The sequence below is a fragment of the Phlebotomus papatasi genome, chromosome 2 (genome assembly GCF_024763615.1).
Source record: "Phlebotomus papatasi isolate M1 chromosome 2, Ppap_2.1, whole genome shotgun sequence".
Classification (NCBI taxonomy): Eukaryota; Metazoa; Arthropoda; class Insecta; order Diptera; family Psychodidae; genus Phlebotomus; species Phlebotomus papatasi.
This window is the reverse complement of record NC_077223.1, coordinates 50,058,695-50,074,459: the sequence shown is the minus strand read 5'-3', so window position 1 is coordinate 50,074,459 and position 15,765 is coordinate 50,058,695. Positions and strand designations below refer to the sequence as shown.

The 15,765-nt window shown below is 33.9% G+C and overlaps 2 protein-coding genes across 3 annotated transcripts in view; one reads left to right on the top strand and one right to left on the bottom strand.

The window, feature by feature from the left end:
• Positions 1-13: 13 nt before the first annotated feature.
• Positions 14-5,233, bottom strand: LOC129801597 (protein seele). The gene is made up of 4 exons (XM_055846819.1): positions 5,015-5,233; positions 4,771-4,941; positions 4,548-4,699; positions 14-282 (listed from the first exon to the last, which is right to left on the bottom strand). Exons 1-4 carry the CDS (start codon positions 5,103-5,105, stop codon positions 109-111), a joined length of 588 nt encoding a protein of 195 aa, XP_055702794.1. The 5' UTR covers positions 5,106-5,233; the 3' UTR covers positions 14-108.
• A 214-nt stretch (positions 5,234-5,447) lies between these two features.
• Positions 5,448-15,765, top strand: part of LOC129801449 (paired amphipathic helix protein Sin3a) — a 51,851-nt gene continuing 41,533 nt past the window's right edge. For both annotated transcript variants that reach the window (XM_055846512.1, XM_055846515.1), the window contains exons 1-2: positions 5,448-5,512; positions 9,764-10,079. The gene's annotated coding sequence lies outside the window, so the exon portion shown is untranslated. The remainder of the gene's footprint in view (positions 5,513-9,763; positions 10,080-15,765) is intronic.

The following is a 15,765-nucleotide window of genomic DNA, read 5'->3' as shown; positions in this document are numbered from 1 at the left end:
TTGCATTTACTACTTTTTACATGTCTCTCTTGTGAACAGATTTATTGTTGAATTATATACAAAAAAAAACACTCATTCTTTTTAAGAAACTGGGCACTTGTGGAATGCTCATAGCTCTTCTCGCGCTTCGTCCTCTTCTAGGGTATATTCTTCCTGGGGCGCTGGATCATCGCAGTATTTAGCTGCGTGCGTACAAACTTTGTAATCTGCATCCTGCACTGGTTCATCAGCCATGTACAGCTTCAGGATCTCCACTTCATAGTCCTCCAGAACTTCTAGACACTGAAAAAGGGTAAAAAGTATTCGATATATAAGTTATACAGTGGGACCTCGATATAGTCAACTAATTAAAATTTCACATTTTAATTGGTTTTTTCGGACTCCGACGAGGTCCCACTGTACTTCTTCGTTGCTTTTTCCTTTTAGCATCAAAAACTGTTAGGAAATTCTATACAGTAGACTCTCTCAAATCGTTGAATTTCAAACAATTTGCTGCCCGAATTTCTCTAATTCGGTTGACATTTCAGTCCCAAATGCCCGAATTTGAGAGAGTACTGTATAGAATTTCCTAACAGTTTTTGATGCTAAAAGGAAAAAGCAACGAAGAAGTACAGTGGAACCTCGAAAGAGTCAACTAATTATTTCCAGGCCTATTGAGTCTATTGAATTGGTTGACTCTGTCGGAGTCCGAAAAAAAATCAATTAAAATGTGAAATTTTGATATAAAGGGGTATTATTTTATGATTGTACTAGATCATTGATGAATTCAACACGATAGTAAAATATTTTATTAAATTAATCTATAAATTCTATACCCTCTGGCCCAAAAAAGTCGAGTGTTTAGGCAAAAGTTGGAGATTAAGGAATGATTTTTAAGAATATTTTTATTATTAGTAAATACACTCAGTCCCGGGATTACCCACATTTTCGGGATCAAAAAAAAACGCGCGAAATGGCATTATTATGCATCAAGAAAATTTGCTTACCCGCAGGCGATTTCTTTTTAATGAGTTTGCTTAAAAATTTTAATTTTTTGTTGCTTATTTTTATTTTTGATCAAAATTTTCTTTTGAGATACTGGTATTTTAAATTAAAAAATGTAAGTTAAAATAAATTTATCCGTTTTCTTTAGAATCGTAGTTTTTATATTCGTTTATCATGTACATTTTTTTTAAAGAAGTAAGGTCTTTAAAAAGTTCTAATAAATTTAGAAAAGTTTCTTCACTATGTTATACTCAAAAAATCTAGCATCCTGTACATTTTTTCGTAATTCGAGTTCATATTTTTTGTTTTTGCCATAGTATTATTCACTTACAAATTAATGATGACTCAAAATTCCTTACTTTGTGATCATAGAAGACCTAATCAAAAAATCTTAAGATAAGAGAACTTTCAATCAGTCAAAAAGCTTAAAAATACGTAAAGAAAATTATTTTTCTAAAGTTTTCAAAAAATCATTGGATAAAATCCAAAGTTATCGATTCGAAGTGAGACACTTTTAAATATGGGGCAGCTTTGAAATCAGGATTTATCACCCATTTTTAAATAAAATTGAGCTTTATCATGTTGTAGTTTGGCTGCACAAATAGATTTGGTAGCTAAATCACATTATGATATGGCTCAGTTCCATTTATACATAGGCAAGAAATCCCAGTTTCAAAGCTGCCTCACATTCAAAGGTACCTCCCTTCCCTCTAATATCTTTTTTCTTGCTTCTTAAATTTAGTTAGGGTAAATGTACCAAATTCCGGTCAGTTTGCAATTCGGGTCACCTTTTTTATTCCTCGAATTTCTATGAATTATTAGTTTTTGCACACTCTAGATATTATACAGTGCAGTAAATTAACAAAAATGTAACTTTTATAAACGAGAAGATGTGAAAAAGACATTGGAAAAATTCTCGAAGGGCAAGGAACTATGAGAATAAAGGTGGCCGAAATAGGCCACCAAAGCTATGTCTCCATTTCACTAATTTTAAAATGTATTAAGAATAATTTTAGAGAAAATGAAATCGATAACTGAAGGAATAAAAAAATCAATTTATATTAAAAATATTACAGTAGACTCTCGCTTATCCGTGGACTCTTTTTCCGGGTGACATAAAAAAATCCGTGAGGTAGTTGAATTTTCAAAATTTTGATGACAACATTGTTCCCGTTTTGGGTTTTTTTTTGTTAAGCAAATGTGCTCTAATCTACTGTAATTCTTACTCACTGTAACTTTTTTGGACAGTACGCGTGTTTAGAGAGACTGTCGGATTCAGTCAGGTCAGGATTCACTCTATAAATTTTCATTGTAAACAAAAAAATCGTTGGATTTCAAACAATTTAATGGTTATCACTCTCAAAAACCGTATGACATTTTGGTCCCGCTCTCACGGATAAGCGAGAGTCTACTGTATATATCAAACTTGAGACTTAGGCGCTTGCATGCAACTATGCCGAAATTTGGCACACTTACCCTAAGCTTAAAAATTTCTGTAGAGACGGTTTCAAACCGACTTCATCTCTAAAAACCAATCTTAAATCCTTTTTTAGAATAGGGTGGTGAGCCGGTTTTTCTATAAGCGGTTAACCGTTGTTGGAAACACTATTTTGTATAGAAGTTATAAATCGTAAAGCTCGGCAAGGATCCGAGAAGCTATAATTACTGAAAAAAATCTTTTTTTCCTATATTTAAAATTAAATTTAAAATAGACAAATTTTCTAATTCAGGGAAATCAGTTGTAAAAAAATCAAACGGTGAAACAAGTGACTTAATATATAGAGATTTTTTTTAGCAATATTAACCGAGAAATGATTCGTGAAACACGAATATCCAGTTCCAGAATCCCTAAAGTAGAATTTTGGAAATCTTATGTTTCGAGTTTTTTGGCGTCACGCTGTTCGTCCGTCTGTCCGTCCGGCTGTCGTTAGCTCTAGAGGCCAAACGGGCCAAACCATTGAATTATTCCTAATAACGGTTTTTCAAGTTCAAAGGTTAAAAAGGCATTAGAAATGGCTTTTAACAAGGTATGGGGTCATATTTGGGCTCGTTGGAAAGGTCTTAGAATTTCTATTCTAAACCGGTTCCAATCGGTTCTGAACCGGTCTGAACCGGTTCTTAGTCGATAATTAAAGTTTATCCGAAAATCAATTGTATACTTTTAAAACAATTTTGGAGGACCTTTTGAATGATTTATGAATCGTTTCATATCAGATGGGAACCGGTAAATGGTAAATGATGCGAAAGTATATTTGAGGTATAGCATCTACTAAGTCATGATTTCGTGCATTTCGCAAAGCCTGGGACACTTTGCCACCCCTTTAAATCAACAAAGATATTTTTGTTATCAAACACTGATTTTAGAAAATGGTATGAATTCTGATATCTGATGATCACCGGATTGAGAGAGAAAAATCGTTTACAACATAATTATAAAATAATAAGTTTTATATCAAAATATTTCCACTGGATATTTATTTCATTTACAAATGCCTGTCAATATTAGACTTATACGGGCTTCAGACGGCTTAGCCAAATGGCCTAATTGTTCTAATTTCTTATCAATTACGATTTTTCGGAAAAATTTTAGTTAAGATTAGATTATTAAAAATAAATTACCTATTAGGCTCTCAAAAAGCAATGAAATTGCTCACCATTTAGGATTTTGAGACCTTCGGGCTAGAGTTGGTAAATTTCAAGAAATTTCATGAATTTCCGCCTAAAGTAGATGGCGACTGCTGTGAAATTTCTGAAATTTTACCATCTTTACTTCGGGCACCTAGGCTAAACTCGTCTGAAGACCGTTTTATCTTCTTTGAGAATTTCCATAAAATTAGTTTTTAGAAAATGGCTCAAAATTCATATTTATCTCCTAAATAGAGTAAAATTTATCTCGGCAGTTGGTCAATTTGCTATAAGACCAGGCTTAAAACTTGAAAAAAATCTGTCTTGCTACATTTTGCCCCATTTAAGCACTTGAAAATATTTTAAGCCAATTTATTGCTTTCTCTGATTGGGTGGGGCTTATAAAGTTCCAAATTTTACAAAATTTGAGCCAATCAAAGGCAATGAAATAATGATTGTAATTGTAATTTATTAAATTAAATAATTTATTCGAAAATCGGAAAATAAAGAAATACAAATAAGGTTTGTCTAAGGAAAATTCTCTCAAGATTTCCTTTTAAAATTGTTGGAAGTCTAAACTTATGGTTATTGATCTTTGAGAATAGTTCCCAGAATATTGCAGATATTTTAAATTTATTGTATACTCATTTTACAGCACAATTCGATTTTTTTCTAGAATAATAATTATCCACAACGTCCACAATATGAAAGTGGAAAAAATGGGTTTTCTCAGTTTACCGCTTTAAATTGTGCTATAAAAAATTCTTATCTCATTCACGAATTTATATCACCTGCCAACTCTTAATTTTTGTTAATTTATTCATTCGAATTATCATTTCTAAAATTTTTTTTTGTAGATATCCTCCTTTCCCCTTTTTATTTTTAATAGAAATTCGAAAATGAATATATTTATTTTTTTTTTAATTAAAGGAACTTACGTAGTGCTTTAAGCTCTTGTTGAGATCTCCATCCTGAACAAAATCGACTTCACTAACCAGAGGATTCATCCCTTCTTCCGTGACGAACTTAAGGATTGTGAATTTGCCGTCTTTCTTAAATCTAGCCTTGGCATAATCATCCATGCTTTCACCTGAAGGAAAAAAAACAGAGAGAATCCTTATCAGTACAAGATTTCGTCACACTGCCCATGCGATAACTTACAGATCTCCTCCATCAGCTCAGTTAAGTACATCTCTGATTTTACAAGAGGGATCACCTTCTTGTCTCCTGCATCTCCTGTTTCATCTATCCTAAAGTTACCAACCTCGGCCTTTTTCCTGGGATCTACTTTGCTGATTGCTTTGTCCATCTCCGTCAAGGTGGCTTTGCAAACTGCACAAGAGATTTATTATGAAATTACAAGGGATCAGTAGGGCTAGAGAGTTTTGTTTCCATGGATACTCACTCAGGCATTTAGCCTCCCGAGGATCAACTTTTTGACCGGCCACCAAAAAGGATCCCAAAACTAACAAAATCACCACACAATTGGTCTTCATTTTTTTCTGGTTAAATGGGCCACGACAGGTTTTTCTGGAGGGATTTTATCAACTGGTACACTCACAATTAACTGATTCCCTTGGAAAATTAAACATTTCTTTTTATATTCGTACCTCTGGAACACGTTTCAATGTTCCAATTGGCCAACAAATAAGAGAGAAATGTGAATGTGTGTGAGAGAGCGTTAAGTGGCGCTCTCAGCGGTAGCTTAACGAAAGTTTCGTCGAGTCGCACAACAGAACCTCAAAGTTTTGTCGTAAAAAGTGTTGAGTGTTGCGTCCTGAGGAAAAATCAAATTTTCTGTGAAAAAACTTGCAAATTTTACCATTTTCTCGCTGTAAAGGCTTCCCAAGTGCACAATTGTGGTGGAAAAGCTGAAGAACACCTTGGAGATTCATTTTGAAAGGTAGTTGAGAACGAGGTCATCTCGGTATACGTTTTAGTAGAACTATCCAATAGTCCCTCTCGCGGGGGCAATTTTCCCGAGTCTCCCGTCACAATCTTCGCAGTGTTTTCGGATGGAATTTGAGAGCACCTTTTCGCCCCCTCGTGAATCCGGGGGCAAGGAGGTGCATAAATGGGTATTTTTGTGTGGGTGGGAGAGAGATGGCAACAGTGTGAAGAATTTTCACCGGAGATGTCACGAATACGCACCGAAAGCTTCAATCGGGTTTTGTCGTAGCGAAGATTGCGCACAAGAGACTTGGGCGAGTCCACTGACTTCAATGAGTTCGCCCAGGGGAGGCCGCTGCTGGCCTAAGCTTATCTTGTACGTTGGAAAATATGTTTTTCCAGCCATTTTCAGTGGAAAATCCGCGTTTTTCCGTCGGTTTTAGTTCACAAGATGCAGATGATGGATGCAATTGGCTTTGGGATGGGGGCAACAGTGGGACAAAGTCACTGCAGAGAGCCTCCCCTTGTCGTTTGAACGGCCCAATTCAAGGTGCTTCGGGACGGGTTATGTTGTTGATGTTTATGTGTCAGCGGTATATGTGACGTCATGCAATATTTTATAATAGCTTACAGTAGACTCATTCAATCGGCTCTTTTTCAATCGGGCGACAAATTTTGTTGACAATTTTCACGTTTAATTATGAAGCTAATTCTCTCAAATTCGCTGTAGTTCTTCCTATTTTATCGTGATTCTTTATAATTGAGCGCTTTTTGTGGAATTTACAAAGGTTTTGACGCCTAAATCTATCGATAAACCGAATGAAATTTTGCCCCATGTTCCCGATTGAGAGAGAGTCTACTATATTTAGAGTTTAGGGGAAAGTGAGGCACTTTTGAAATTGGAATTTTTCTCCTATTTTTAAATGGAACTCAGCCGTATCATGATGTAATTTAGGTTCTCAATCTATGTGTACACCGAAATTATATTACGATAAGGTTGAATTTTATTTAAAAATGGGTGAAAAATCTTTATTTCAAAGGTGCCTTACTTACCCCTATATCGCTGCTTGAAAATTACAAGAGGTCAACTCACTTCTTTTTAAGATTGTGAGATTTTAATCCACTTAGAAAAAGAATTCAATAATTTTTCAAGTGATATTATTCAAAGAGTAAAATTTTACTCTTTGATTGCTTGTGCAATTTTTATTTGAAGTTAAGAGGGACAAAATTGAGTTATCGTTCAAATTTTTGTAAAACAAGGGACTAACTCAACCGGGTTGATCCCTTCTCGTTCTAATTTCTGGAAAATTTGCGCATCATTTAGATTGACAAAGAGCTAACTCATAAAAAATATATATTAAAAGGTAAACATATGAATGTTTCAGTCATGTAAATAGAAAAGAAATAAATTGTTTTTGTTCAGTCATTGTATTGAGATAATTATTTACACAAAGTTGAATCTTTCATACTGTATTCTGAAAAATGGCTGAAAATGAGTTGGCCCCTTGTAATTTCCAAGGAGTGATATGATATTCTTAGCATAAATTGGTAAAATTATTAGAAAAGAAATCTTAAATATGATTTAAACATATCCTCTTCATTAGTGATTCTTGATCAAACAATTTCAATTGCATTAGTCGACAATTATTTTTTATGCACTATTAGATGCTTAAAATTATAAGTCAGTGATAAACTTATGGTAGATGAGATTCTTTACAAGCGACCTAGGATGTAACTCAGGATGCGTTAGTGAGTTGAATTTTGCGAGATATTATTATTATTAATCGTATTAAGACGCTTTATTTGTTACTTAGAACAGAATACCATGATTTCTTTAAGGGAATAATATTTATTTAAAGAGATGATGAAGTGTATAGCATCAATATAGAGTAAATCTTATCAAATTTTTGCCAAAAAGAGAATCTTTTTTTTAAACAATTTTATAGAATATTTTAAAGTTCTTCAATTTAAAATAAATCAGTTTTTAGAAAAATCGCTAACAAAATAAACTAAGTAATAACTACTTATTTGTTTTAAATACAAATGTTTGTTTTCCTATCACAATCTCTAAAAATTCTTTTAGTTCACTTATTTAGATAATAGTTAATAGTAAAAATAATATCAATTAATAGTTGAGAATATAGTCTTATGCCCTAGACAAACTTACGACTTAAGCCGAGAGACGACTTAGTGGGAAATGATCGAAATGAAGTCTAACCATTATTTCGAATATAATTACGCTAAGCCGTCTCTCGGCTAATCCTCAGGTCTATCAAGGCCCTTACAAATCTCTGGACAATAATTTTATTTATATTCTAATTTTATGTTTCTTCACCTACAATTTACAATTTAACTAATCATTAGTTAACGGTCAACGTTCTTTAACGGCATCCATAAGGCTTAACTTCTGTAATTATTTATTAATTAAGATTTCTTGGAAAATTGTGACTCAGGATTGGATGATAAGAGTAAATGGTCCATTTGATTCTGATCAACCAATAAAATTGTTTCTTATTTAGGATTTTGACACCTTCGAGAACTGGGCTAAATCTCTAGACTGAATACCGCTTAACGGTCATGAGTGCAGGAAAATTCCCATACGTATTTGCATGTGAAAGTAAGAAATTAGCTTCAACTTTGAAAGCCACCCGCCGGGGACTAGATCACGTGTCAAAAATTGGGGTTTGGAAAAGAAAACATTTCCTGACTTCTTAGGCAAAACATAACTTAATAAGACCGTAGGAATTTTTTTTTAGGAACACCGGTGTTCTAATTGTCATCTGTGTAAACGGTCCAATGGATTGTCGGGCATATGGAGGATATTTTTTTCATATTAAGAAATAAATCGGTTCAACAGAATCGGATATATACGCACCCAAGTATCAAAAACGGTTTTTTTCTAGATTCCAGACGCAAAAACAAAATGAATTCAAAATAATAAGTATTTTCGTAAATTATTCGACCCAAACAGGAATAAGGCATGAGAAACCAAGGGCAAAAACACTCTAGCATAGTGTTATAAAAATTACTTTACGAATAAATAAAAAGAGAAAAATTGTAAATTTTAATCAACGAAAGCCATGAAAGCCTTCAAATCTTGATAGGTGCCTTAGAATCACGTATAACAACATTCATACCTTTTGACATACCAGTAATTTACACCATCCACATAATAACATAATATTCGCATATTTGAAGACGTAAATGATATTATATAATTAAATATTTTGAGATTATATGATTAATTTTCATTTAACTGTTCCGAGTTTTGGTTTTATTCTGATTTTTTTAATGCGTTTATATACAAAAAACATATTTTTTCTCTATGTTGTCTTGTACAATTCTCTAAATAACGCCTTATAAAAAAAACTTTAGTCTGCTTATAATCACTAGCGCATAATAACTTTTGTTTGTAAGTATATTTTCAAAATTTCCCATGAGAATGAGCGAGATGACTAGATCTAGATCTCATTCACTCTCATTGAAATGTCAAAAACATGTTTACAAAACAAAAGTTATTGTGCGTTGGGCATAACCCTCTTAGACCCATTTCTGTGACTCTGGCTGCTAAAAGGGGCGCATTCTTGAGTGGCTTAAACATTTCCACGGGAATTTTACCTTAACACAAAATTTTCTTTTTAAACCTTTTATAGGTGCATTAAAAGACTTGTCAGTCTTGATTCTATAAGGCAGCTACTATTTTGCTTCTTGGGTAGTTTTGAGGTAGAAAAGTTTTATGTGTTTCTCTTCTAAACCGATTATTATTTTCTCGTTTACATCCAAGTTTTCTTTTTAAGAAATCATTGTATAACCTCGTTTCTTCTATTTATGACACTGCGGTTTTAGGATCACACATTTTGTCACATTACATGTGAATTTATAGTCGAAAAAAAATATTTCTAGAAAAAAGTTTGTAACATTTGTATTTAATTTAATACCAAATTCCAAGTAATCTGTTTTGCATCTAAGATTCAAGAAAAATTAAAGCAAACATCGTGTAACAAAAAGAATCAAAATAATGTGATAACAACAAAGAAATAATGTATATCGTGAAGCACCTTGGATGGACTAGCTTGGTGAGGCGGCATCTCAGGGAAAAGTGGACTCGACCAAACAACGCGCGCCATATTGCTTTGCCAGTCTCAATCCGGTCAGCTGCGGAGAAAGACGGTGGTGTTTGAATGTGGCGTTTTCTCACAGTGCTATTATAAATTCCCTAAAAGAAAAACTCAGCAAAGCCCTCTATTTCTCTTTTCCAATTCAGGATCTTGTGTGTGATCACAAAAGTGTCCCCCGAGGAGCAGATAATGTGTCGTGGTGGAGCAGAAAATGGACCAACAGAGTGGCAGAAAGATTGTGAATATTGTGATTTATCAGACAGTCCAACAAATTGAGCCACTTGGAAGACAAAAGTGAAGTGCAGAGGGGCGGAGTGCTACGTGAATTGCGACGAAAGTCAGCCCAGAGACAAAATAATCAACTTTTTTTTTTATTTCATCCAACCTTTTCCGCGTGCATATTTTTCTCAGTGTTCTTTGGTCAGAAAGGGGTCTCCTACGTGGAAAAATCAAGTGATATTGGTAAGTTTCCATGAATTTTTCTTTACACCTTTTAGCATGAACCAAGGGGCGTTTGAGTGGTACTTTTTTCTGCAGTATTTCGCGGAAAGAAAAAAGAATATTCCCCCTTATTTCAAAGATGTCCCCCAAAAAACTTCATTGAAGGAAAAGTTCCTCTCACTCTCATCCAGAGCGTCTCTCAGGGTGCCCCAGAAAAGAAAAGAAAAAAAAACCGTACAGAGAGTGTTAGAATGAAAATGTGTTTAATTTTCTGGCATTTGCCGCTTGATTCCTCTGTGAATATTTTGTTTGAATTTTCCTTGTGCGTCATTTTGTGAAATTCCACTAAAGATTTTTCGTTAGAATCTCCTCTCATTCTCTCACCCGTCTCAGTAGTCAGAAACAGCCATTGATCTCTCTTTTTTCTCTCTCACTCTCTCACTAGCAGAAAAACCTCTCACTTATATCCCCCATTTCATTCACTCACACCCTGGATGAAATGCCAACTAGTGCGATAGAGTGAGAGAGTATGATGGGAGCGTAATAGAGATTTTCAATAGTAGTGGTGTGGTGTAACTCAGTTTAGTGCGCCCTCTGAGATGTGATCCTCTTTCCCGGAGATATTTTCCGCCAATTTTCTCTCAAAGGAACTTATTATCTCTCTCTATTCCGCAACGTCATATAAATTTTGGCAGGAGAAAGAGAGAGAGACAAGCACTACACACATACACATTCACATCTGACAGAAAAACCCAATCTCTACACACATACGGTATCAAGTCACGAACCCAACAACGCTCTCTATCACTTGAGGTTTCGTACTAAAGTGGCGGTGTATCTTATCAACTTGTGACTTGTATCGTGCAAAAATATAATATCGCAAAAATGTTATGTGGATGCTTTTGCCGTGATGGCAAGTAAACAGAGTGTGGGATCGATTTGAGAGAGGTTAGGAATTTTCCTCAGTTTTATTTGAGATTTTTTTGGGTCATTTGTTTGGCTTTGAATTGAGATTTTACAAAGATACAAGTCTACCTAGGAAAAATTTTGTTATTAAAATAAATTTTCAAGTATTTTCTTTTAATATTGCGTGATTTTTTTTCAAGAGATATTAAAATTGTATAATTGAGCTTGTAAAATTGGTTTATATAGTAATTGTTATCGTTTATTTTAGAACTGGAATCTAAAATCTAACAAACCTAAGAAGTGCCTTAGCAAAAGTTTGAAGAAAAATTAAATGGACCCTAATATTAAATAGGGTGAAGATTGGATAATTTTAAGCTCATGATGATTTCTTTAAAGTTTTATTAGTGAAACGGTAAATAATTCTACATTCAATCTATGTCCAGCTAGTTTCTTTTGGCTATCGACTTTATAATAGATAGGGGGAGGCTTTGATGTTTCGCATACAAAAATGATGTCCAAGTTAAGTAATTTTTTCTGACTACAACACGAACCGTATCAATTCACCAACTATGTCAAAAAAACCTCTTACTTACTAGGTTCAAAATCCTATCTCACAAAATCCTGGGAAATCCTCACATTTTTCTCTAGAAGAAAATGAAAATTTAATGGCGATTTGTCCGATAGTTCAATCAAGTTTCTATTTTCGCATATAATTTACATCACTCAAAAACGTCCCATTTTCACCGTAAATTTTGCACCCGACATTAAAAGTTACACATCATTGTTTAGACGGAACTCTAGTCTATCTGATTAAATAGTTTATGTGAGGAATAATATCTTTTAATATTACTTTTATGAAGATTTGTAAAAGGCATAATTTTATACACTGAGGAATCCATTTTCTTTCTTTGATTTTCAAATTCCATGAAAATGTCACTTTGGCAACCCCAAAATGTATGTGGAAATTTGAAGGTTATGCTGCATTGACGTCCGCAACACACAAGTGAGGTTATGTTAGAACATTAAAATTATAGTGTTGCTAGATTCACTATGCGATACATAATAATTCTTAATATCCGATCGATGAATATGGGTCAAGTTTGCGAATTTTTTTCCACCCACAAAAACGGCCTTCTTCATTCCAAGAGGTTTTTATACAAATTTAAACCCTAATAACCCCTCTACATCCTGTGATAGTAGTTTTCCAAAAAAAGTGATATCAATTGTGCAAAATTGTACAAAATATTACACATTAAAATTACAGTTTTGCACCTGTTTTTAATTTTTGTTTCCTGAAACTAGGAAAAAAGAATTAGACACCCAATTTTTTCAGGAGAGGTGGGATTTAAGAGTAGCTATTAAAATATATAGCCATATGTGAGATTCATAAAGGAATACGGAAGAAATACGAAGTATTTGATGGTAGCGTATATGCGAAACATCAAAGCTTCCCCCTATATATCAAATTGTTATCTAAAAATTTTATACCTACCAAGATCATGCATGTGTAAAACTGCCCCAGGCTCTTCAATTAGATTGGATATTCTTAATAATTTCACTTATTTCAAAAATTTAAACGTCAAAATAGCAGGAAAAAATTTAAATCCTCGTTTTCGAGGTATACCCATGATATTGAATATTTACCGCGAAGGGGGTCAAGTTTTAGTAAAATTTGGGAAATCTAAAATTTTTAGTTTATTTGCCGCCACGCTAATTTCATGACTAGAGGCCAAATGGTTAGAAATAGAGCTTTGGGACCTTCGGGCACCCCTAGGACCCTCAAAAAATGTTTAAAGCCTGGCGCGTTCAAAGGCAGACCACATTTCTCTACATTATCAGGTTCATAACCGATTGAAACCGATTAAGAATTGTCAGATATTTCAAGGCCTTTTCGACGAACCCAAATATGACCCATTCGGTTGATAAGGAAAACCTTTATGAGAATGATTTTCGTATATGGGCGAAATGCCTACCTAGGCGATCTGTAAAGCATCCAAAAATGAAAAAAATTAACAATGCGTTTTCGTGCAATCTTAAAAAAAAACATGGTTTAGTCGGGACTCGGGAGTGAGGAAAGACAAGTATAGGGGAGACCGGAGCAGTAGCCAGCAAATGAAATTTTTCTTAAACCGATAAATATTTCAATGAATAGCGAGGGAGGTAATTACTCCAAATAAATAGTAATTTGCTCAATTTTCTTTCAAAGGTAAACTATAACACCCCACTGTCTAATTCTAACCCCTGACTAATTCTACCCCGGTCTCACCTATGGAGATAATATATTTTATGGGGTATCACTGAAAACCAAGACTTACGGTTTGAGCTCCAGATCGGTAGCAAGTTGAAAAATGTGAATTGTACATACCCCTTTCTTTGATTTCGAACGAGGAAAAGATGAATAAAAGTTATTCTAATCGTCATAACACGTGTTATGAGACTAGAGAAAAGAAACAAATGCTCTGGAAATATAATGAATACGAGTAGGGAAAGTGCCCATGCTTTGAACAGTCCCAAGCTTTATAATGACTAAATTTTTCCTATGTTTCTGAATAAATGCGACTCTGCAATATATTTTAAAAACAAGACACTTTCCCCTAGTTTTTAAAATATGGATGAGTTACATTTATTGAAAAACATACGAAAAATTTAGTCATTGTAAAGCTTGAGACCGTGTAAAGCCTTGGGCACTTTCCTCTGTATAGAAAATGTGGGAGATTAGATATTAAGTTTCTGAGATCTATTTTGGAAGCGGATACCTGAACGTAGGCTGTACAAGACTATTGCAATATAGAAGAGATCCTATATTTTTACAGCGAAAATCTATAATATAAAAGTGGAATCGTTCAATTTTATTTCCACTGCTGACAACAAAGGCTTTAGGGGGAAGTGGGGCATCTTTTAAATTGGGATTTTCGCCTATTTTAAAATAAAATCGAGCCTTATCGTGCTATAGTTTAGCTGTACAAAAAACAGATTGAGAAACTTAATTACATAACTATATGGCTCAGTTCCACTTAAATATAGAAGAAAAATCCTTATTTCAAAGGTGCCCCACTTCTCCCTACGTAGTGTATTCAGCGTAGAGTCCCGATTATTTGTGCACATGCTTTCGGAACAAAGTCTTCATAGTTGATTATTACGCGATCACGTTGCCTTCTGTTAAAAAAAAAACATGTGTCATCCCATTATAGATTCTTTTATAGTAATTTGCAATTTTCTAAAAATATTTCCCATAACGTGCATTTCTTTTTTTTTTCTTATTTCTTTTTAACACTTGTTTATAGAATAAACAGGTGCAGTCGGTTGGTCTGATTGTAGTCAGGTAGTCGGTCAGTCCCATTAACCTAGTAGTTGTTAAAGCATGTCCACGATAAAATTTCTCCCAAAAAATGTTTCAAAAACAAGAACTATATAAAAAAGACGAAAATATATATATTTTTTGAACTTTACTTTTATTCAAGATTTTGATTAGCACAATTTTGCAGATTCTTTTTAATTTCTCTCTTTAGTAGTATCATTGTTGTTTTTAATTTTGAAGCACTTTCCTTGGAAACTATATAATCGTGGACATGCTTTATATCAGTAGGGATCTGCCCAACAATTTTTTTATTATAGTGACCTGCATTCACTCTTTTTCCTGTATGTTTTATGAATGAGGGTAAATTAAAATTAGTATCTATCTATAATTAATATTACTAGAACCGTTCTTTTGTAAGAAATTGGTAGTACTGAGCCAAATCAAAACCTTTAAAGTTAGGGAAATTTTATTTCGTAACTAGAATATTGTAATTGATAGAAACCTTAACGTTCAAGTCATGAATAAGGCATAATAAAGAACCTCGGAGAGGTTCGTTTGTCAATAAGTACCATTGCGAATAGATAGGATAAATCATTCCAGGAAAAATTTGTCAATTCGTCAAGAAGAAGAACTCCTAGAGACTAAACTATATAGTACTTTCAAAGGTAAAACGGTCTTCAGAATAAAGGTTTAGCCCAGTTCCCGAAGGTCTCAAAATCATAAAAACAAGCAATTTCATTTGTCCATCAGAATCTGATTCACTGTATTTATTTTTATTATCGATGACTATGATGTTTACAAAAAGGGACATGTGGGTTCGCTGTGGTTACAATAGAACTAGATGAGGGGTCAAAGTTCACGAAATTCAAAACGTCATATCTCCGGTTCTATGTGACCGATTTTGACGAGTGAGGACGCGAATTAAAGACCTCGCAAAATTCTACAACTTTCTGGAACATTTCAACTTCGTGAAACCAACGCTAGGGACGCCACAGTCGAAAAATCAATTTTTATAACACATAAACTCAATTATCTCGACTCTTGATCAACCAATTTTGATGATTACTGTGGCATAATTGTAGAGGACATTTACATTTATATTTCGTCCAAACAACATTTTTTGCTCAGATAATGCCATCTGTCCGATTTTGTCGTTTTATTGTAATAAAATTGATTTTTCCTAAAATAGGGGAGACCGGGGTAGATTTAACCACCAAATGAAATTTTTCATTGGATATAATTTGTACAAAAAATGTTTGTATGAGGCTGATAAATATTTCAATGAATAGTAAGGGAAGTATATATTTAGAACAAAGAGTGGTTTCCGCAATATTCCTTCGATGGCAAACTATAAGATACCACTGTCTAATACTAGACGTGGCTGATTCTGCTCCGGTCTCCCCTAACGCTTTGAAATCACTCAGATGTCAATTTGACAGCTTCTACTCGAACAGGACACTTAAAATAGGGTTTTAAATGGAAAGTCTCACAAAATACAACAAT

Bases quoted from the DNA above. Each gene is read 5' to 3' on its own strand.
- LOC129801597 (XM_055846819.1), bottom strand. From the start codon at position 5,105: ATGAAGACCAATTGTGTGGTGATTTTGTTAGTTTTGGGATCCTTTTTG. The intron at 4,942-5,014 runs GTGAGTATCCAT...TCTCTTGTGCAG, and splicing joins TCGGGAGGCTAAATGCCTGA to TTTGCAAAGCCACCTTGACG. The intron at 4,700-4,770 runs GTAAGTTATCGC...TTTTTCCTTCAG, and splicing joins TGAGCTGATGGAGGAGATCT to GTGAAAGCATGGATGATTAT.